The sequence below is a fragment of the Zootermopsis nevadensis genome, unplaced genomic scaffold, assembly GCF_977971745.1.
Source record: "Zootermopsis nevadensis isolate Lab colony 2312 unplaced genomic scaffold, Znev_1.0 Znev_ptg000021l, whole genome shotgun sequence".
In the NCBI taxonomy this organism is placed as follows: Eukaryota; Metazoa; Arthropoda; class Insecta; order Blattodea; family Termopsidae; genus Zootermopsis; species Zootermopsis nevadensis.
Genome location: NW_028259153.1, coordinates 10,951,550 through 10,975,736, shown reverse-complemented (window position 1 = coordinate 10,975,736; position 24,187 = coordinate 10,951,550). Strand labels below are relative to the sequence as shown.

The 24,187-nt window shown below is 38.4% G+C and overlaps 2 protein-coding genes across 4 annotated transcripts in view; one reads left to right on the top strand and one right to left on the bottom strand.

The window, feature by feature from the left end:
• The window catches only part of LOC110827139 (SUN domain-containing ossification factor), a 101,765-nt gene that overhangs the window by 22,947 nt on the left and 54,631 nt on the right, over positions 1 to 24,187 (top strand). The window lies entirely within an intron of this gene.
• LOC110827159 (adenylate kinase isoenzyme 5) lies at positions 411 to 23,708 on the bottom strand. 2 transcript variants are annotated; one of them, XM_087352374.1, is made up of 9 exons: positions 22,916 to 23,708; positions 20,921 to 21,097; positions 20,556 to 20,666; positions 18,282 to 18,424; positions 16,006 to 16,188; positions 5,765 to 5,966; positions 5,275 to 5,453; positions 4,645 to 4,758; positions 411 to 3,959 (listed from the first exon to the last, which is right to left on the bottom strand). In XM_087352374.1, the coding sequence occupies exons 1-9, from the start codon at positions 22,935 to 22,937 to the stop codon at positions 3,276 to 3,278; spliced, it is 1,815 nt and encodes a 604-aa protein (XP_087208500.1). In that variant the 5' UTR covers positions 22,938 to 23,708; the 3' UTR covers positions 411 to 3,275. The 2 variants fall into 2 exon arrangements, with proteins under 2 accessions (XP_087208500.1, XP_021914244.2); XM_022058552.2 differs by having other exon boundaries at positions 20,562 to 20,666.

The following is a 24,187-nucleotide window of genomic DNA, read 5'->3' as shown; positions in this document are numbered from 1 at the left end:
ATACAAGTCAAACGTAATATAGGCGTTTAAAATTGTCTCGTGTTATCTGTTTTAGAATTCGGAAAGTGAAATTCGCGTAGCGTACATCAATTTTTTTCATGTAGGCAATGTAAACGCTGAAAATTGTGAGTGGTTTCTAAGGAATTATACCGCCAGGCAGAGACATTACTGAATGATATATCAGAGACTGAAGATTATTTACGACACACTCTGTCATTTTGATTTTGTAGGATTTTTATTTTACTTTAAAACGCACATCCTCTGCTAGGCCTCTTATGTCTTAGTGTTCTTGAAATTCATTCTTACAATTTAGCATATATCATGATTACAGTACAGTCAGAAAATCAGTGACGCACCTAAAAATCTGGCTTACAGTTAGAATCATTAACATACCAATTATTAGTACATAATTATAAATTCATTTATATTTATTAGTTACATATACAGAACAATATATCGAAACAACTTTTACAAAAATCAAAGATAAACAACAGGCAAAGTAAATCAAAGTTTCCCAGAAATAAAACGTTTATTTAGCGTCTTGCTTAAACTAATCATTTAAGTTAACAGTGCAGCATTTGATGTTCTGAGTGAAAAAATTGCTCTTGTTAAGATACTGGTCCCAAATTGTGGCAGATATTTGAAAAGGACGGATTGATATACTCTGTTTTTGGTGATTCAGAAAGTGTAAGCGATGAATATTGTTATCTCTTAATGTGACGCGTTCAGATTTTGAGAAGAGGTCGGTCTTTATATCTGTAAGCAACCATAATTTGGTCTATGCGTTAAATGTCATCAGTATTTTATTTTGTACGATGAAGATGTACCACATTCGACGTGTACTTAATTTAAGTTATTAATCCCATCTGGGTGATGATTCTGTAAATGTCTGTGAAAGTATTCGAATATCACGTTAGACATTGTCCATTGTCTGATGTATATTTGACACTCGTTTTATTTTCAGAGTTGGCTCTGTTCCGATTCTCAGGTCATTTGATCTTATTATACTGACAGCTTTTTTTTTGAAGATTAGTATAATAACCAGTCGCTTGAAGACGTTAGTACAGTCAGATTGCTAAACAGTGTAAAGGTCTATGTCTAATACACCTCAAACAATAGACAGTGTTCAACATAAGAGAGGTGTATATCCATATGGCGACTCAGAGTCTGTAGGAGGTCTGCAGATTTTGAAAATGCGTTTGTTACCAGAGGAAGTTTAGTTTTATCAAATGGCGAGCAGTAATTCAGCAGTAGTTTAACACTTTCTCACAATTTAAACAGTTATATGTGCAGTCAGAAGTAAGTTTACCTCTTTAAGGCACAGTGGTATCTATTTGTACCGCCTCTTTTAATATTAAGTAGCTCCGAATTATTTACAGAGAACGTATTGTGTGTTTCGTGTGTTTGCCAGCAAACAAAATTATTTCCCTAAACATCATTAGTAAATAAATATTTGTAATGGAGACGCGTTGTTTTCTTTGAGGTAGGAACCGAGTTATTATGTTTTATTTTAATGAGCGCTTTGTGTCATTTACTGAGATCTGTGCCAAGTTATTTTTATCACCGCGGAGGAATTTAGGTGATATTTTTAGATTATTATTCGTAGCACAATTGTAAAAACGCAGCAGTTAAAGTAAGGAAACTGTTTCAAATAAAAGTTAATACCAAAAATTGAAATGTCATCAGTATAATGTTCTGAAATCATTGAGCCCAGACTTTATAAAATAATTAATTTCCACGTTATGTGAATTTTGACGAACGTACCATTATAATGGATCGTTTAAACGTAGAAACATATTCTTCCGAATTCAGCTAATGTATTTATTATATAAATAAGATATCCCGTAGGTTTGTTGTAATTTTCCTTTATAAAAATCATTTTCACATCTTCATCAATTTGTAAGTCGTGGTCCCTGTAACGTTAAATTTACAACAGAAACGCTAAAACTGCATTGCGTTATCAAGAAGCTTTTATTGGATGGGACTTGAAAAATTAAATGCTGAAATAAAGTGACATGAAGCGAAGATGGATCAAAGTTTTCAAGTTTTGTCACGAATGAAAGATATAATTTTTAATTGTCTTCTTATCCGAAATTTATAATAACAGCCTGTTCGTCATAATTAACTTTAATCCTTAAAATTTAGGCGTCGTTCGAGATACTTGCAGATCATTTATATATCTTCGGAAAAATGAACATAAAGACATTTCTAAGATATTTTGAAAGAGTTTAAGAGTATCAGAACACATAGTCGCATTTATAACAATATTACACAACATAAGAACGAGAAAGCATATCTTTTTGACAGCCTATTTTAAGTAATATTTAAAACTTGTTTTGGAAAACCTGTATATGGGTGCATATGTTAACTGATTCTTGTATAAATTATCATCTTTACGTAATATAATATTTAAAATGAATTTTGAACAGCATGGTTAAGTAAATTACACATTCACAGTCGGTGCATTCTAGAATGAATGTTTGTACACGTACTTTAAGAACATTTTTGAAATTATTTAGAGGACTGGTCGCTGTTAATTGATACTCATAATTGAAATTATTGTGAAACATTCATTCCACTGTGAATTACATCCGTGTGAGAGTGAATGTTATCTTTACTTGGAATACACTCACAGAACATACAATCCGTCCGAAATATAATGAACATTAGTATATAGTATGCCGAAATCCTATGTCGGCCTCTCTGTTCGTGGACAGGCTGCCCACATGTTGAGACGAACTTCTACTTTTCGTATTTTTCGTATTCTCCCTGCTGTGAGCACAATGGTTCACAAACGCTGTCAAGTTAGTCTTCTGTAACACTGTTCTGTCAGACAGTCGTAGTAAAATGCTGCTGTTATCAAACAATGAAATCACTTATATCACCAATATCGAGTTTACTTTAACCACTGAACCATTCCAGAATTTTGTTTTACTCTTGCTATGTGGCTGGATTTCTTTTCCATAATTTGTTGCGTTTTCATCTTGTTAGCCCTTAATGCATATGACGACGAGAGGGTAGGCCTATTCCTGTGTAATATTTTAATCTTATCCAGTATATCCAATCAAAGAAGACATTACTCTTCAGTTTTGTAGGTGTTGCACTTGGACTGGCGTCACTTCATAACCATAGCACCAAAGCTATTTTTCCAGGTCTTTCCTGTTTGGTTGTCGACACTGATTCTATATAGTCTCTTAGGGACATATGAGTTGCAGTCCTGGTGCAATAGAACCTCACTTCAGTTTACTGCTTCGTAGCACATCATGTTTGCGCCATCACAGGTGAGAGTCCATGGGATAACTCTCCACGTTCGCATACATGTCTCTGATGGTATCTCTGGACGGTCTTCCCCCTGGCACATTTGGTCCGTTGATGTTTGTATACTCCATCATATTGTTTATCACAGGCATTTGTCCTGCGGCCCCAGTAATCCCGTTCGGTATCGCAGCCCTTAAATTCCCGTTTGTTATCTGTTGCCCACTTACGTGATGAATAGCAGCGGTGGCTACTTGTCTGCTGATGGTGTTGACGGGTACCCCGTTTGGTTTCATCGGATTGCCAACTCGCCCATCATCCGACTCGAGGTCCTGTATCGTGGCATCATATTGTCCGCCAGCAAGTGGTACCATGGGATTTGTTCCATTTGCGAGTGGAGGAAAAGGCTGCTGCTGTTGTTTTGGCAAAGGCTGTCTAGGGACAATCATTCCTCCAGTCCGTTTCAAGTGCTCAATCTGCTGTAACACTACGCGGTTGAAGTCTTCTTGAACTATTGGTGTGTCTGTGTCTCCATCTACTATGGTGAGGCGATTCTCGTTGTCCAGGGTCTTCAGCATTGGCAGCGAGAGCTCACGGAACAACTCCAAACGACGTCGAAAAGCTGCAACGCTGTCGTCAAGGCGCCCTCTACCCAGCTGCAGTTTCGAGCAGTCCAGCAGAATGACGATTGGCTGTTGCTTGAACTAAAATAGGCCAACATACCCACAGACGGTTAATCCCTTTAAGGCCAGCTCATTTTATCGTATTATGACTTCCATGATAGTATAAACAGTTATGTATCTTTAGCGTCAAAATGTTTTGAGAAGTTAAAAGTGGGAAGAAAAATTTCTATTAAAAATTACAGCGAAAGAAGATATTTGAATATAAGGTTTACTCTGCAGAAATATTTTTGTTTGGTGATGAATAATTCTAACGTACTAAATTTGTATCTTGAGATTTTATAAACGTATCTACAGATTTTATATGAAAACATTTATATCTTCGTTTGAAATATATACAATTCTAGACAGGTGACAGCAGTTTAAATTAGGACAAATTATCTTATTAATGGAGGAGAAAATTTACTACTTAAATTTACCATTTAAAATACACACTCTGTAACATGACCTCCATTTTTAACACCAAAACTATTAAAGAAACGGAATTGATATACTCGGTATTTGCCAAGATCGAAAGTATAACCGTAAATGGGCGTATATCAGAACATACAAACGACAGACAAACATTTTTTTACCGTTTATAAGTACGTCTGAAGTCGTGTTTGGAGGTCTGTGTAATTGGAAGGCGTGGTGCGTCACTTATGTGCTTTGCGTTGGCACAACTCTGTTTTAATACATCTGGGAAAGATCTGAGTCAGTATTACTGTACCTTGCTCTCAAAGTCATACACTTGATTCATGTCCCGGGGGAATCCGTCCATGAGGATCCCCTGAGCGCTCATGTTGGTTGTCATCTGTGACTCTACCAGCTGCAGTACGAACGTCTGCAAAGTACGAAAAGACATTGTACCAGATTCCATAGGATAATATGGTTATGTTATAAAATAGAGTTGTCTTTACGTCCTTATTCTTTGTCATTTGCCAGATGTCAACTGATCTCTTTACTATGTTGCTGCAACCTGCATTTAATTGGAGATACAATGAATAAATCACAGCTGTTTAAATGCCAATGTATTTACTTTGAATAACGGTCTTTTTATGACAAAAAACATGGAAAGATAGGCCACCTCTCCTATACAGCCGACTTAACATTTCTGCTCTAAAGATGGTAGCGATAGGTTCCCTGAAATATTAATAGACTTCAACAAGGTTACACGGCGTTACAACCCAGACTTTGGCCATTAAAATCATAACTGATGTCAAAATCTCAGGAGTCATAAACTCATTCCAAAACGCCTTAACAGTCTCAGAGTACCTCAGCCTTATATGTTACTTAACAAAATGACGTAAGAAATGATTCTGTTCCGTTCGATACGCTTAGAGCAACGTAGCGTACGTACTTGTGGCACCATTTCTCCAGACGATATCGCTTGTCGCACGAGGTGGGAGTCGTTGCCCTGCCTGGGGTCAGTTGTCTCCGCTGTGGCTCGGAGTAACCTCCCCACGCTGAAGTGTACCCAGCCCGGGGCTTGTCTCACTGCCTTCTGACAAAGGGCAGACTTGTTGCTCCCAGGACCTCCTGCACACGCACGACAAACAATTGCAAGTTGCTTGCCAACACGAGAATCTAAGTGGCTGTTATTTCATTTAACATTAAATCCAATCATTCGTAAGTTTAATTTCTTAAAATAATAATTCTGGTAGGAGGCACTGCTTTAGAAATAAGTACAACAGACTAACCCACTAACAAACATGCTCTGACAAAATAGGAACAATTAACCAGCTAACTAACAACCACACAATTGATTTAGTACCTAACACACCAAGAAAGTAAACAACATTTTCACTCTCTTGTGGCTTATTTTACTGTATTTCCGACGAGTTACTCACCTATAACCCAGATAACTGGCGGAAAGCCCTTAGCAGGCGCCTTGTAAGGCATCGACTCCGAGACCTTCTCGGTTACCGGCACCGAAGCAATATTCGCCGGCGCCACCGGCCCCCCTAAGCCGTGATCGTGCATCCCCAGTATCTGCAGCACCACGGATCGGAAATCTTTGTACACGTCGCTCGGGTTACGCTCGCCATTCACCTGCAAATAAGAAATTTACATTCTAACCATTCACAGTCACATATGTAAACTGTGTTAGACTTGAAAATAAATAGGGTTGAGTTATCACCTCTCTCCGCCCGCCTTACTCCCCGGAGGAAGAACCTAGGGTAAACATTTGACGGAAAACTGGGTGAACCTCAGAGTCGGCCTGGGCGAGGTGGCAAAGAAGTCTGTGCTCCTACCGGGAATCGATATCTGGTCGTCCAACTCATAGATAGACAGTTACTACACTGCCTGAGAAGTAAATGTTTTAATTGTGAACTTACTCATATAGTTTCATTGGCATTATGCTCTAATACAGTTGAAAAGAATGTAATTTGTATGTATGTGTTGCGACATTTAATTTGATGATCTTATTGCAATTATCTGAATTGAAATTAGCACTTACTAAATCGTATTACATTTCCGAATCAGGATCTTATTTTGTGAAAGAAATTAGCGCTCTTCCTCGACCGTAGTCTCCTTTTTGGTTTTTTAGGCCTCGCAAGAAATGGCATAATTTAAAAGTAAGTTTGTGTTTGTGTTAATAATAAGTGCATTTTATACAAAGTAGCTGGGACAGAGGTTTTTGAATCCTGCTAGAGGAATGGGTGAATCCCGCGTACATGGAATAGGTCTGCTACCATATTAAAAAGAATCCTTCATATCACACAGCAGAACTAACGCATTATGAGATGGGAAACAACCTCTCAGGTAAAAATAACAACAGATTGTTTGTCTGCAAACTATCAGATTTCTAAAGAATTCATTTTATCAGAATTAAGTCTGGATTTGTAAGTGTAATATTTACGTATAATGATAATCAGTCCTTGAAAGAAGATGTAGTGTTTGGTACAGTACTGTGAGGGTAACATAATTATTATGTTAGAAAGTAAGTAAATTTACCATTGAAGATTTCTGTTTTCTGGGTTGTTGCGCTGTATAGTTTGGTAGATGTTCATCGCCCTGATGACGGAGGCAGTATGACCTCTGAAACGTTGGTTAACATCGACCAGACTACACAGCGCAACAACCCAGAAGACAGAAATCTTCATATTCACCGCTGTGAAAAACTCAAATCAAACAAATTTACCATTACTGTCATTAAATAGAATTCTTGGTACCTTGAAACAAAATTTGTACTCGTCTTGTTTAAACATTATTGTAGTCTGCAAAAATTCGATCCTTTAATTAACTTTGCATTTATGGTCGCTAATACCGACGGAATGATGGTTAAGGTCGGAAAAGTTGTTTTGTTATTCCCTTTACTACGCAAAGCCATACTCAGCGGTTCAGCCCTTTACTATGCATGGCTGTACCCCGTTGTGACAGTAAATAATCACAAGGTAAAAGCTAACAGACAATTTCAACGTTGTTCCAAATGACTTGTTTCATGCAGACTTCTCACAGAGTCTCTTTGTGCCCAATGTTCCAACGTCGCAACAGAATATTTGTGAGAATAACACTTTATATATTCATAATCATACATGCTGTACCCAGAACACATCTTTTTGTTCACAAAAGATATTCTTCTTTAAAAATATTTTGAAAATTAAGTTGTAACGTAATTTTTTAAACTTTGCCAAACTGCCATTTCAGGGGTTTATGCATTATAGTATCGATGTGAGTTACAATATTATGCTACAGCACGTTATGTAAATTCATCTCGGAATAATTTAAAATTCCGTATCATGACCCGTTTCCCTCGTATCATCTCATTCTGTTGTGTCTTCCTAATGATTACATATGATGTCTCATCATGTTTTCAGGAGTTGCATGTCTTTACAATTTTCAGGGTTTTTTTTAATATGAACAATATTGGCCCGAAAGATTCTAGTAGTGCAGAAAAGCAAAATTTCCAAGGGAGCAAATCTTGATGTAAACCGTAACCTCATCTACATATTTATGTGTCTATTATACGTCCACAAATAACTAATTAAGTACCGGTAATTAAGTAGCCATCTAACTGTATCAGTAGTACAGTGTATTTAGTTAAAATTAAATGTGCATTTAACTGTTCAAAAAATTCTGTAGGCTTTTATTTTCTCTTTAGAAGTTCACCAAATACCTACACTAAGTGATCTGATTCCACTTTATATCTTTTAGCGTATTTGCGTTGGACCCATCATTAATTTCCGCCTTCGTTTTCCACGTGGTCTCTACGAAATCTTGTGCATTTTTGTTTTTTCCACACGATGCCTTATATGAACGAAAGCATATAAATTTTCTCTGACAAATTTCTCTACGGGGTCAATCATAGGAATGTCGAGTTTCAGTTGCGTCTGTGGTGGTCTTATAATTTGGGTCCATTTATTTGCGTGTTGCAGCACAGTTTAGCGTGACCGTCTGGAGGGAGAGAGCGAGATATCGGCTGAACACCGTCAAGATATGCAAATATTCTAGCACGTCGCTGGTGTGGGACTGCCTATATTCCCCTCGGCCTCGTGGTCTGTTTCTTTCTCCTTTCTTAGTTTTCAGTAACAACTGATTTTTCATATTAAGACAGTCTTGTGAGCTCAGGTAGCTGGGTCACTGACTGGCTAGGACGAGGATTCTATTCCCTGAATGACCAGGCAGAATCTCTTTCCCAACAGACGTATACTTGCTCTGGGATCTAACCAGCCTCCGAAACTTGAAGCTGACCACTCATACTAATATAGTTTCGAGGTCAAGAATACGTGGAGCTTTATCTTAAGTCATCCATTAATTCTTATGGCGATTTGTTTAATCAGAGAAAAGACTTTACATTTTGTATGACAACTATCTGGAAAAATCTTAAAAAAATTAAACAGAATTGAATGTGATACTAAAATATTTCTGTTATTCTTGTTGACGGTATAGAAGTCTTGGTCTCGTATTTCTATTTCTGAATTATCATCTTCATGTTTTTACGGTTAACTTTTTTCGCCTAAAGCAGTATATATTGTTAACATCGAAACGAAGTTTGTCTAACTTAACTTCTGAACTCGTAAATATTATTGAAGTAGCGAAGTAAATTAAGTGTGAGAAGGAAATTGTATGTGAACATAAACACACCAACACCGTCCCTAAGGAAACTGCTGCGTGTAGAAACACACCATTGGTTCGCGTGTGCCGTATTACATTACTCGAATATTTAAAACGCAGGCAAATTATTCTAATTCAGAATGACGTCACATAGGAAACATTATCTGGTTCGCTGAGTATATTGGCCTCTTGTGTCTTATATTATGAATCTAACATATCTTGCAATGTTAATATAACTTCCCAGGAGACAGTCTTGAATGTACTTTGACACGATATTCTGTATCAATCATTTATTTCTGTTGTATCATAACCAAGGTCGTCTTTCCTGTTTAAAAATGAAAACCTATATACGCGTCAGGAAACTGTTTTAATGTTTCAGTAATCTTTTCTTATTCATGCCTATGATATTGAATTCTAGATGATGTCTGGTGATTTATAATCTGTAAGAGTGGTATTTTGAACTTTGTCCATCGTCTATATTTCAATACAATTTCATCGTTTCTGAAGCTGGATCTTCTTCTGTCTTCAATTAAAAAGGGGAAAGGTCAAAGACACTAATTGCTGGGCCCTCTTGTTGAGCTAGCCTCAGACCTGGACAACTTCAACGTAGTAGTACCGGGAGAAGAAATGGCGGACAACGACAATCATCTGCGAGAGATGAACATCCAGCTTCCGAAACGCTTTAATTTTTTTAAATATAAGCGATGGGAAAAGTCTGAAATACCACGTTGCTTCCATCATCAATCACCCTGATGATGGAGGCAGCAAGGACCTATGAAACGTCGGTAAACTTCTACCAGAATACACGGCACAACAACGTCTTGAACCGGCTGATTTTCATAAAGACGAACATGAATGGCATGTATTACAGATCACCCTGTCATCATAATTCTCTCTCATTTACTTTCGTATTACCTTTATCAGAAAAAGTAGCCGAGCGGGAATTTGAAATCGATACTAGCGTTCTGAAAATGTCTAATAACGCAACTTGAGTACAAGTAACTAGTGTTAATGTTGTTTTTGTGCTAAGGTGAAAATAATATCGTAGATGCCACGCGAAATGTGTAATTAATCTAAGCTTACGAATCAGGAGAAGCGTAGGCGAAACAGATCGTTACATGTTTGGAAGTGCTGTACATTAAATCATGTCACAATAAGTGATCCAGGAACTCATAATTCAACAATTACGAGAACTGTTTATTTGTTCGAATCAAGGCCGTGAGATCTATTTCTTTTCTGCCGTAGATTTCCCGGAGATACTAAATTATTTTTACTACTTTTCGTAAAATGAATTTTGCTTGATTGATTTTTATATGTCACGTTATTTTTATTTTGCGTGTGTTGGAAAACGATCTATTACAGCGCAATGAATTGGGCTTTCATGAAATGTTACTAGAATCTTTTACTGTTCTTGAAAGATAAGACGAATTACAAGCTGTAAGACATAATTGTAATAAATGTCAATAAATTTACCAAACTGAAAAAAGTATATTGTGCTCTGATGTAGGTCTAAGCGTACTTTGCTTACACGAAGCAACCTTATCATTTCCAAGAGATCTGGTCAGTACACAAAAATATATTAACTGGACTACGTGCAGTAAACTTTACGTAGGACTACACAAGTTCTAAATCTGTAACACCTGTATTTAAAAATAAAAGAACTAATACGTATCACAAAATCAAATTGATTTAATTACTTTTTCTGTTTTTTAGTTTAACCCAAGCTTTATTTAAAGGTTTATTAAATTAAGTACTGACGGACTTTACTGTTGCGTGTTCTATAAATTGACACTTTGTTTGGCAATGGAGAATCTAACATATCACATTTACATTGTTCCATAGGAAACAATTCATAGGAATTGCACTGTAAAACAGTTGAAGTAATGGAAATGGAACAATTCCATTCAGGGACTTTTTTTTTTAGAAATTATCCATTTGAATGAAACCACAAAACTGAGAAAGTATATTGGAGGACGAGCTGATTTGGATAAATAACCAGGACATATTTTCGTTAATGATGATTTTATGTGTTTCTTTGTCCGTCTTTGCCTGCAGCTGTTTCGCCTCTAGGCACCAGAAAGGCTGTGGTTTAATGCACGCGACGTACTTGATATTTACAGTGCATTTACTGATAAAGTTGAAAGCAACTGTCACTTCCCGGCTACCGGAAGGAACTGTCATAAGAAATATAAATCGATTTTATTGTCTTTATGGAGCGATGCTTTGACTTGCTTAGGGAAAACCTTATAGCGTTTGACGGTGAGTCATGTAGTTCCAGCAGGGAGCTGGGAAGCAACAGTTGGCGTTCAACTTTAATAGTTATTATTTTAAGTGTTCTGTCTTACGACAGGTCCATTGCTCTGCCCAAAAAGAGCTCTCCAGTTGTCCCTATTCTCGGCTTCTCGCTTTAATTCCTGGAACGTCATCTTCTTTCCTTGTTTAAGGTCGTCGGTTAGCTGTATAAATCTTCTTCCTAGTCCTCTCTTTCCTTCAACCTGGCCTTCGGTGATATCACTCAGTAACCCATTCCTTCTCATAATATGTCCCAGCCAGTTAGCTTTCCTTCGTGTAATCGCCTGCAGAATGTTTCTTTGCTCGTTGACTCTCCTCAATACTTCTTCGTTGGTCACTCGATCCGTCCACCTGATCTTCTCTATTCTTCTCCAACACTACATTTCAAAACTCTCCAGGTATTTCTGTTCCTTCTTCCTGAGTGTCCAAGTCTCTGCTCCATACAGCGCGACACTCCATACGTAACACTTCACTAGTTTCTTCTTCATCTCCAAGCCCAACTTGCTAGTGAGAAGTATCCTCTTCTTGACGAAAGCTGCCTTGGCCATGGCTATCCTTGCTTTTACTTCCTTGGTGCATAGGGCGTCCGTCGTGACTTTGCTTCCCAAGTACTTGAAATGCTCCACATTCTCCATCTGTTGGTTTCCAATTACAACGTTCAATGATTCTGCTCTCGGTGCTATCCTCATTATCTTTGATTTTTCAATGTTGATTTCCATTCCATACTCTCTACCTGTTTCCACTAACTTGTCCATCATGTTCTGTAATTCCTCCTCTTCCTTCGCCAATACTACTAAGTCGTCTGCATACTTTACAGTCTTTATCACTCTTCCTCCAATTTTGAAGTCTCCTGTTCCCTCCAGAGCTTCCTTGGCAAGCCATTCCCCGTACAGGTTAAAAAGAATTGGTGATAAGCAGCATCCCTGTCTTACATAGTAAGCAGGCTTAATACATATGACACGATCCTGAGCTGGTGACACCCATCTCCAATCCTCACAACCTACTTTCCTAAGATTAATGTTAACATTATCAGCTACTTGGGAAAGTATCGGTTTTTTCAAAGAAGTTCCTGTAGCATTAGTTTTGTCTTTGATCCTGCATTATCGACGCCTCTTTAAGGAAATAGCCATTACCGGCCCTTGTATATACGATAGAAGCTATGAGCTTTTTCTTATGAGGTCGGGGGCGAGAGACGAAGAATGATAATTATCTGAACATGCGAGAATTCATGCGTGACGTTAGCCATGTATATCGATTAATATCGACCTCGGACTAAAACTTGTTCATATGATATTTTCGTTATTGGTTTAGTGAAAGTGTAGTTTAGTTTTGTGAACACTACAGTGCGTCTGGAAATAAAAAAAGTACGAAGATAACATTAAATTTGTATTAAAGCATGAGTATAGCACACATTTACAACACGGTCTCTTCGTTATCATGTCCGATCAGGGATTTATACTGTGAAGGATCATATTGTAACGTCAGATTTGTTGTTATCTTTTTCCATACAACACGCAAGTTGAAACCCCATTTGTATTAGTTAGTGACATTGAGATTGATTTTAATAAACTGAGTACCATATACAACACTATCCTTAACGGCGAGGCGAGCGGGTCGGACGCCACTGGTCCCCTACTTCGGGGGATCCAGCCCATCGACATAGGACTTATGAAATATTTTGTGTACAACGACACCTTAAGCTCCCAAGACGTAAAATGGAACATACAACATTTTAAAGTACATTGATGTCATGGTAATTCCAGAACAAAGGTGAACTTTCTTTTGCCTGAATACATTTTAAGGAGGAGCTCACATAGACTGTTTAGCACCCGATCCTGCACCCCTCTAGGGACGGCTTTGACCACACAATTTCATGATAAACGCGTAAGAGTCGAAACCTCTCAGTAAAATATAAAGTTGATGTAGCGAAACACTTTCTCTCAAAAATGGATTGTAACCTTCATATCTTGATTTTTCAAGGTAAATTTTAATATTTAAGGTAGATGGAACTGAATAAAAAGTTCATTGGGTATTTTGCATCGTCTAGTAAAATATCCAAGGAACTTTTTATTCAAATAACTTACCATCGTTACGAACTTTTAGATTTGATATAGATGGAACTGGTTCAGGGTTGTTTCCAGTTTATTTGTGTTTACGGTAATGATCTTTGGGTTCTGCTACCAATTAATTAAAACATGACTACTTAACGATCTGCTTATGTTCCTGGGAGAGACTAAGGGGGGATATAGTTCCCTCATTAATGTACTCTGCAGTTGAGATGTTTACAAAACAGTTTCCTGATGTCTAAGCCTACAAGTCAACTTCTTATCACTTCTTATTTACAATTCCACTTCAAGGCTTCTGTGTTCAGCGTTCATTACTCCTAATTAATGTTGACCAGATAATATCAGATCTTTAAAATTCTCAATAATGACTTCATGAAATTTAGAATAGCTTTGAACTAATGGACTGGAATAAGCCTTTGGTTATTAATAAAATAACTGAGTTGCAGACACGTCAAACGAATACACTTTAAACCGGCGTAGTCATCCTGGCAAGTTGTTATCGATTAGCAGTTAACTCTATTCTCAGGGGTAGAATGCGACGCCATGATTTTTATTTTATGTCTAACAGACTTGTCTCGAAAAGTGAAACATTGTCCTATTTACCGGTTGCCGAGATGTGGAATTTGCATTTTTACGTTGCGAATAAATAATTATAACTTACTATTTGTGTTCAAACGAGTAGATTGGGCAAGTATGGGGAATTTATTTGAAGACATGAGGGAAATAATATAATTTTATCATTGGTATACATCAGTTCTTAGGTAGTTAGATATAGTCTATAGGATTGTAATACTTGTTCTTCATATGCTTATATAAGAAAATTCATTCTATGTAGATGAGGCATTAGATTTCTCCGAAACGGTAGCACATTATAGGAAGATACCTTCTAAGTTTTCACTGCCGTCAAAACAACAAATGTTGCGTTGATGAAATGATTCTGAAGGTTAAGTAAAGTAAAGTAAAGTTGTCCCACTGTAAGCCATGTAGGCGTTTGGAGTATAGGTATAGCTCCTACTCAATCTTGACCTCGGCACTAGATGGGGGTGAGTGGTCAGCATCACGCCCCGGCCGGCTTTACCCCCGGGAAAGGACCCCGGTACCCATTGGATAGGAGGCTGGGTGGGCTCCAGAGCCGGTCTGGACGCAGAGGCTAGAGGAAAAATCCTCTGCCCCCGTCGGAGATCGAACCCCGGTCGCCCAGTCCGTAGCCAGTCACTATACTGACTGAGCTAAGCCGGCTCCTTGATTCTGAAGGTTACGAATACTTAATGGACGCCACAAGGGTGCGTAATTATTTATTTTTGTCATGGGCCAGTTTGCAGTCTCCCCATTGTCGATTTGTATCAGCATTTGTAAGCCCACTTTTAGTCATGTAAAAACTGCTTAATGTCTGTTATTATGCTGGAATTCAGATCCGTCTTATTTGTTTCTCTAGCTTTTACGGTAAGATTATAATGAAATACTTTGTTATGGAATACAGACAAAAAAGTACACTTATAGAACAAAATGAGCGTGATAGATTACTAAAATCTATGAAACTTTATATCTCGCTTATTTAGAATTATTTTATTTCCAGCAGTATTCAGAAGCAAATGAAACTTGTGTCTAAGATCACAAGGCTGAAAGAAAGACGCATGACTTCCTTAATTGATCATTCTTTTATTTGTGTCGGTAGTACAAGGCTGATCAATTGTTCACGAATCGTCTTCCTTCCAATAATTCAGACAACGCCCGTTTACCACACTGACTGTCTGTAATTATTTTTGTTTGTCATGGAATAAAGGTTTGCCTCCAGCACATTGATTGATACGTTTGTTGGCTTAATTCGAAAGTAACACGCAATTTTATTGTCGCAATAAAGACCTTAATGTAAGCGAACATATAAAGGTAAAGGCCATAGGGGAGAACCTAAACAACATGTGTAATGATCATTGGTCTTCAGTTTTATAAATGTTGAAATATATGTTACATTATAGACGTTGGTTATATTTACTGAAGAAAGAAACTTTAAAACTCACTCACAAACTTACATTAAACTAAAATAATTTAGTTTTGATTCGTAGTTCACCTGTACTTTCTGTTGAGACGTACTCCTATAAAAGTTCGAGGAAATTGAAAGCGAAACACTTAAAATGATTTCATTATCATGAATTTGCACCTAATTTGTTGCATTGATTTTAGTAAAAGGCCTACTACACATCTACTCACTGTGGATATAAATTAAGAGTTGGAGCAAAATAGTTAAGCAGGTAGTGTATTGGCTACCTTTTTCCATACGGGATTTAAAAATGTTATTTACAAACGTTCTAATATCTTTTGTGCTCACAGACTAAACACTACCATCCTTGAAGCGCAATGCAGTTCGTTCGGAGGTGAGGACAATTTCATATCCCCAATAAACATTGACCCTGTTAGCCATTGGTCCTTGGTTTATTTAATAGCGATTTATTGGTTTCATTCTATCTCCTCTGTGTTTCTCCTGTCTCCAATATTTGTTGCAGTTGATCATACTTTTACGTGATTATCAATCTTCCAAGACTATTGAACTCAGAGACAGCAAATATAGAGGTGTTTGCTATGTACGTACAATTAAAACTGGACCGTGTTCTTAGAAGGGCCCTGTAGATTGTGTAAACTATAAAGAAAATTGTTTTAACATGTTGAGTGTAACTTACGGCATGCAGCATCTCTCTTTGGTCGAAGTAATCTGCGACGGGCATAACGTTCTTATAAAAATTGTTGAGCTCCATTTTCGCTAGGCTGAGGACGACGTGACCCAACTTGGCGCCGTAGTCTATCTGACGCTCCAACACCTTCTGTCTCCAGCTCACTAGGATGACCCCGTTCACTACTTGGATCTGAAATCAACACTCAGAATCAGGATTTGTTTCAAGGTCATTATCCTTTATCGATAGCAGCCATGTTATAGCTTCCAAATAGCCTGAAGAGGGAGGGAAGGGAAGGGAAAGGAAGGAAGAAGATGTTAATAACTATATAATATTGATTAGAAGCATGATATTGGAGCCAGAGGTGGACCTGCTTCTGATTTTATTTTTCTAATGTGGTACGTGATTGTTTTTTGGTTACACTTTAGATGGCACACTCTGTATTTTGAAGTGGTTTTGGTTAGGAAGACAGCAATAATGGAGCAACACCAACATTGCCTGGTGGGTTTAGTTGTTCATTCTCTATGTCCTAGGTTTAATCGAGTTTGCTGTGCCAAATGGGAGACGTACACGTCAGGTGTAGCGTGATGCCGATATTCTATTCAAGGTCTTTGACCCTTGCCGTTACATAATTCCTTTCTGATAATTTTGTTGTCCTAAATTTTCTTTGTAGGACGAATTTATAACGAAATAAAAAAGAACCGGATACTTAAGATTTTTCATTTTACGACAATAAAATTAAGTTTGAATTGTGTACGCATTCCATTATTAGTATGCCTATTAGTGGAATGCCTTTCAGAGATTCTTGCTGCCTCCATCATCAGGGCGATGATGGACTGATGATGAAGGCAATAAGGACCTCTGAAACATTGGTAAATTCTACCAGATTACTCAGAGCTACAACCCTGAAGACGGACATCTTTCTACACACAGCGTGAGAATCTTAAATAATTTTTAAAATAGAGAAACTGTTGTATTAATTGGGTTTCTGTGAACTGCAAAGGTGCGTCCTTGCGTTGTGATTCGAAGCGAACCCGGATACCGTGGATATCCGCGAATGTCATGAATAAGTAGAAGTGGAGAGACAACAAGGGGAGTTTCTGCAGTTGGCTTGACGTTGGTCAATATCACTTCATCGTGAAATTTTCCGTGGTACTGAATTTGTACAGACGTATTGGAATTGGACGGATTATTTAGATAACAGGGTTTGGTATTGGCGTTGGTAAATCTTAGGGTTCTTCAGTTGCAGTGTTAATTATAGAAGGTGGCATACAGCTTCTATTGTTTAGCTGGTTTGTCTTATAAATCGATAATAGGCTTAGGGCAAAAATTACTGGAGTTGTCTTTCACAAATCTTTGAATAGTAATTTTTTTGTGGAAAAAGAAGAGGGCGTTCTGTTCAGTACTTCCCTTTGCAAGGCTACATTATTATTGATTAAATTCAGGTACTATGAAGCGTGATGTCCGGTAGTAATGTCCAGTATAGGATGGCTCTAGGCCTATGTACGAGTGCTTATAAATCGACCTGTTTATATATGGTCGCCTAGTAACAGGGTACAATATAGACAAAAGACTGTAACATGGTCATGGACAGTCAGCTAAATTTCCTGTAATTTAACTGTTTCAGATCATATCATAAATGAACTTGCCCCTCCTATAAGAGCAAATCTGTGCGTTCTTACCGCAAAAATTATCTCTATCTCTGACTGTACCGTGGGCTGTTAATGTGTAAGTAAAATTAATTAAATTGTTCGTGTGAATTGTGAACTGCATAACGCTGTAGTACAATGTAAATTAGCTGTACATTCGAGGTTCGAATCTCGTATGCCTACCGATGGCCTCTGAGATTTTGTAACCTACTACTTCTGTCGTATCCCTCTTGAGTGTCAAATTCTGTACACTAAATCGCCTATCACTCTCATAAATTACAATGTATGCAGTGAGATGGCTTCCTCTTAACATCTGATCAACATGCCTAGCTTTATATTTTTCTAAACACAAATATCGGATTGTTGAATTTAGAAGTTAAAACAAGAGAGTAGCAACCATGTAACACCATGTACAAAGAAAAGCAAAGAAACAACACAAATCTTCCTTAATTTGCACCTAATTGGCTCTGTTTTGTGAGAAGCGATAACACTCTCACAGTGAAATTTCAAGTTTTGAGATGTCTGTCTCCTGGGATGATAGAGGCAGCAAGCACCTCTGAAGCGCAACAAGTCAGAAGACAGCCATCTTCATACTCGCCGCCGTGAAAACCTCAAATCCACTAAATGATCACTTACCTTTTCCGAGTACTCCACTACGTCTCTCATATTCCTTGGATATCCAGACACCAGGTACGTTTTGGCGGCCGGCGCCATCTTCATTTCTAACATCAGTACCTCTGTCACCGTCTTGCTAGACAGCTGTCCAAAGTCCTTCATATCTAGGTATGAATAAGATGACTTATTAAGTCAATAAATCGAATTTATTTTTGTGTTAAGTAACAGCATACGGCTATGGAATTGTGGTGGCTACTTCAAATATAGTACAGTGGTTAGTGATTGGCCGTGCGAACTAACTACAGTGCTTCGTGGCTTAGCGTTATTGAGTACTCGTGTCAACACAATAGAAACGGTCTTTTGTTTTATATTGATAGAGCCTACGCAATAAATACATCCATCCATCATTTACTATACCTAAGATATTTATTTGTAAAAGTTTTATGTAACGAACGGGTCTATTCACAAAGTTCGTAAATTGAACGTCGTCAAGGTCTACAGATTTCTATGCATTCTTTGCTTAAACTTTTCAAATTTCAATTTGTTTAGTACTTCGCATTAACCTATGACCTTTACTTCAAACATTTTTTTAGTATAGCGTGTATTTAACGTTTGTGAGATATAAAAGAAAAACAAATACGTAGTAATTTTCTCATTTCCAAATTGCATTATCAGTTCCGCGACAAATTATCTGGTTTTAAGTACTTAATGAAATAGAATTCAGCGTATGGACATCAAGTACCTTTAATCTTGTTTAGTTTTGCCTAAGACAGGCTTGCATGTTCTACATGGCAAATTTTTGGTTTTATTTTCTATCATAATTATTCAGCCCGAATGAAAGGAAAAATCAGGTGGGAAATTGCTACCACCTGAGTGACTATCAGCTTCTGAAGTTGTTTATATGTGTGTGCGTGAAACACGATAATCTTTAAGGTTTAAATTCGAATCTCATTTCCAATGTGACACTGGGTACTCATATACGCGTTGCAGGACACGAGTAAATCGAAAAGTCATCCATACGAAACCTGACCAACTGTTTCTGGTCTAAATTGTGTCTCGGTGTTAAAATTGAAAAACAGATCTGCACGCTGCTCGCCGGTGCTGATGAGATCAGCGAAAACTGCATTTTTTACTTGATTGACTGCTGTGGAAATTTGTAATAAAACAATAAAATTATTACTCAGGCACAAGCTTTGCATAGGGTGTATTTTATTATGTGTGTACGAATTATAAGAAAGTAAATATTCAGGCAATGGAAGTTTTGTTTCTTGGTTTTATTTATTTAGGTCTTTCAACCCTGCCATACGAGGTGTTAGCTGTGTAGGCAGCAGAGTTCATAAACCATTGTACTGAAATTTGAAATTAAAGTTGAAGGTTAAACGAGTTAACCACGACATTTGATTAGTCTACATCTAAGTACGTATCGTAATATATTTTGCGAGAACGTAAAGAAATTTATATAACTGTGCTGCGCAATTTGTGGAAATATTTTAACAGCGCTTCCTGTTGTCCTTAACTGAAGACCTACTTCATTCTACGTCTTCGTTATAGTGTGCCATTCTGTGACTTTTTGTTGCTAGTATCATACGAAATATTCATACGACCTCACAGTTTTTTACTTTCCATAAATAATCAGACTGGATTTCTCATATTCGGGCCAAAATGTAAGAACTATGTGTTTGACATTTTCGCTTCACATGATTTACCCAGAATTAAGTTTTGAGTTTACCCGTATAAACAAACAAAACGAAAAAATTGCAAGTGTGATGAATGTGCATTGTTAAATTTAATTAACATTTAGTGGGACAGTGCAAGAATAATCAGGCACTTATTCAACTTGTGTGATAAAATATTTGACTGTGAAATTAACATTAATTTTGTTTATAAAATTGGTACAAGTGTTCTATGGTAATGATAGATTTAATGTGAGTATAACATTTATTTGCTGTATAAAGAATGACAGTGTTTCGCAAGTGTAACATAAATGGCTGTGGTTTTAACAAATTTTCCTTTCTGAGATGGCTTATGAAAAGATGTCGATGCCACTTTTTCACCTATATTGCAACGTTGTCAGTGAATATTGGCCCAATATCCTAGTAGTACTTAGTCTGAGCTATAGCAGAACAACTACAAATTTTCGCCTTACTATGCACAAACGAAAAAAAAGCAGGGATTTTAGTGCTTTTACATAAATTAATTGAGTGAAATGCGTGCAGCGTGCTGACTGTAGCTGTAAGATAACACGGACCCATATTGGTCTGGCTTGGTACGTGGATGCCTAGCTTAAAATCTCACCGTTACCAATGGCGTACTGTTGCAGGAGGTCTGTCATGTTGATGTGTGTAATTCCTCTCTTCTCCTGCATTAGGTTGTCGCAATGCGTCACCTTACCGCTCCCAGGCCCTCCTGAAATCAAAATATGCGTTACAATTAACTCGAACCCCGAGACGAATGGAACGCTGAAGACCAGGATATGCTTGTGTGAGACATTGTCTTCATTCTACTCGTCAACCGTCTCGAAGAACATACTGCCTCCATCACACCGAAGATGAAGGAAATGCTTTTCTTTGAAATTCTGGTATCTATCGACAGGACCACGTGTCGTTACTACTCAGAAGACCGACATAGACAATTCTGTGTTTGCAGATGTGTTATCTTACCCAGGACAAATATAACTGGCACTTTTGGTACTTCGAATTTGACGTGGCCACTGTTATGCATGGGGAATTGGCCATCTGGCGGTGTGGTTGCAAAGCGTGGGTCCTCTTCTTCTTGTCCCCACGCCATTCGGCCTCCGTGGTGCTGACCCTCGAAGACCTGCGATCCATTCTGCTGCTCTGTTGGCAACCGGAAACACACTGAATATTATCGCTGTCTGTAATGCAGTTTGCCGGTACTTACAAGGGCAATATTCGTATAATGGACGAGTTTGGAACGAACTGTAAGAACTAGTATGGCGAGAGTTAAGGAAATGGCATAAGAACTGACCGTGGTTTAGATACAGATGTGCTGGCATTCACTTTTATGGGCTGAGGAAAATCACGAGAAACGTTTAAGAGGATAGCACGTTTGACCAGCATTCGAAACACCTCCGAATTATAAATCAAGGATTATTTATATTAGATTGGAACATGCTGTCTGACATACGAGGTGCGATCGGAAAGTTTACAGACTGCGCCTATAAAAACCCGTACACTTATCTCAGGTATTAAATTCATCCATCACCCTCGAAGTAGTTCCCCTGGGAGTGAACACAACGATCCCAGCGCCGCTGCCAAGCCTGGAAGCATCCCTGGAAATCTTTCTTTGTCAGCCTGTCAAGCACCATCTGCGATTCTGCCTGAATCTCTTCTATCGTCTCAAATCTCCTTCCCTTTAGCTGAATTTTCATCTTTGGGAAGAGGAATAAGTCACACGGAGCTAAATCCGGCGATCCGGGAAGATCTTTGAGCTCCTGACAAACGAGAAGTCGATTCTGCTTCTGGTCCTCAGACAGGAGCCTTGGCACAAACTTGGCTGCGATGCGTCGCATGTGGAGTTCTTCCTTTAGAATCAGCTGACAGGTCCCATAGCCTATCCCAACAATGTCGCACAAGTCGTTGATGGTACGACGTCGATCTTCGTGAATGGCCTGCCGAATCTTCGTAACATTTTCGGGCGTTGTGCTCGAAGATGGTCGTCCAGAACGCTCGTCATCATCGACAGAGGTTCGGCCATTTTTAAAACGTGAATGCCACACAAAAGTTTGTGCACGACCCATTACGGACTCCCCAAATGCTTGCTTTAGCATTTCATAGGTTTCCGTAGCCGCTTTGGCGAGTCTTTGGCAAAATTTGATGCACACTCTTTGTTCATGAAAATCCGCCATTCCGAAATCGCAGGAGGGTCGGTGTAATGCACTACCCAAACGCCCGTAACTAAGAAACAAATGCTAATTCGATGATGCCGGCTGGCACACTGATTCACTATGAATGTAGGCCGCACCCCCTAGCGGCAGAAGCTCGTACTACATCCGGTTCGCCCTCTATTGACACAGTCTTGAAACTTTCCGATCGCACCTCGTATATCTTAAAAGGAACCTTGGTCGAGCAAATGAAATTGTGCATATGGGAACGACAGGTTCAGATGTTCAACATGCAAACTGAGTTCTGATAAATGTAAGATCTAGAGCTTTTTTTCTGGCTAACTCTGGTGTAGAAGTCATGCCATAGGTTTCGAACTTCATTGAGCACTGGCCTCCTTTGGAAGCTGATACTCACTTGGCTAAATAACCGCTCCTTTTATGGAACCCGTGTTCCCACGTGCCTGTCACTGAAATTATCCTGACCCAAACAAAGTTGTGATGAGACAGTTTGAATCAAAGAGAAAAGAACCAATGGATGAAAGAACAGAGAACTCGTAGTAATAAATATTGCATTGTTAGGATGGTTAGTGAAAAAGGCATTGCCTAGCTGGATGGAAACGGTGGTAGAATGAGACAGAGAAGTTAGATTTTGAATGTTTTCTTAAATTCATATATCACATATCTAGAATAACAGGACAACATCGAATATATGTATACACACACACTGGGAACATTTTGCATTTTTGTATTGTGTAAATAGTCACACTTCAGGATCATACAAGGACGCATCTAATCTGTAATATCTGCATACCTGTGTCCAGACAGATGCCCATAGTCCAGTGTAAACCTCCGCAGTGCTGGTCCCGGTTGGTATGGCGGTTTCCAAGGTAAACTTGATTCACCACTTGTAAACTCACGAGATTGGCTAAAGATTCTAAGACTTTCGTCCCAACATTCTAGAATGTCCAAATCTCATTTCACATGTGGACAACTTCCTGACGTTGCCGAGTTTAAAATCTTGTAAAGTAACTACATTGTCCAGTGCTTCTTCCTATTGAATCAAAATCCATACCACACTTCAGTCCCAAATCATTTCCTTTTTTTATTCATGTTTCACCTTGTTCTTTCCTTACATGCCATGATAATCAATTGGATACTATTTGTTGTAATTTTTGCATTAAATATAATTTGCTTCAAATCGAATTTGCCAAAAGTTCTGCTATGGATATTTCTGCTCTACATATGCTCACAAACACATCTGTTGAAATTTTGTTTCTGTATGTGTTAACAAATGCAAATATTTTGTTCAGTAAGCGTCACATTACACAGAAACCACTTTCAATAAATACAATGTTATCCTATCTGTGCCACTGGTCAACTGAATGCACGCACGGAAATCGTTTACTCGATTCGGCAGCCCAGGCGAAGAATTGACGTTGCTTCTTTTGAATAATACATGCGTCCTTCCTATTCGAGATCCCCTGCTCTCCGCGACTACCTAGCAAAACCGCGGTCTATCTTGTACACACTGGCCCACGCTGCTTTGAGTAGACTCGACCTCAGACCCCACCCCACCTCGACGCTGGCCGTTGTCCTGCTGGTCAGCGCAAACGGTCGTCAGGGTGAAGAACAGGAACTTTACCGGGAGGGGCATCGCTGTGGGAAACGAGGTGGTAATCATGCGCACGTGTAGGGTGGTAAAAATTTCGTGTTTTTAAACAGCTTGTATTTATACCCTTTTAGTTACCAGGCAACGGAACTGAGGACTGCGGTGTGTATATCCACACAAAGACTTGTCCGGCCATTTGCATGATACGCAGGTGTCTTCTAAATTTCACGTCACCCTGTCAGGGTTTCAAGAAATTGCACAACATTCGATTTCCAGTGATTTTCTAAAGGATTGTGACAATGGTTGATTAATTATAGGAACAGTAGGAGCAGTTCATTAAAACAGCAGAATAGGCCATCACTCAACCAAGCTTTACGACGGAACAGGACATTGATGTGTAACATACGTAGAGTTATAACCACAACTCTGATATAGCCGAAGAAATTTACAATTTACAATTTGCGTTAAAATACG

What these genes read in the sequence shown, in the direction of transcription:
- LOC110827159 (XM_087352374.1), bottom strand. Translation starts at nt 22,937, where the DNA reads ATGGGCATCTGTCTGGACACAG. An exon ending in TAGTGGAGTACTCGGAAAAG is followed by an intron (nt 16,189 to 18,281) that starts GTAAGTGATCAT and finishes TGTTGATTTCAG; the next exon opens with ATCCAAGTAGTGAACGGGGT. An exon ending in GCCAGTTATCTGGGTTATAG is followed by an intron (nt 5,454 to 5,764) that starts GTGAGTAACTCG and finishes GTGCGTGTGCAG; the next exon opens with GAGGTCCTGGGAGCAACAAG.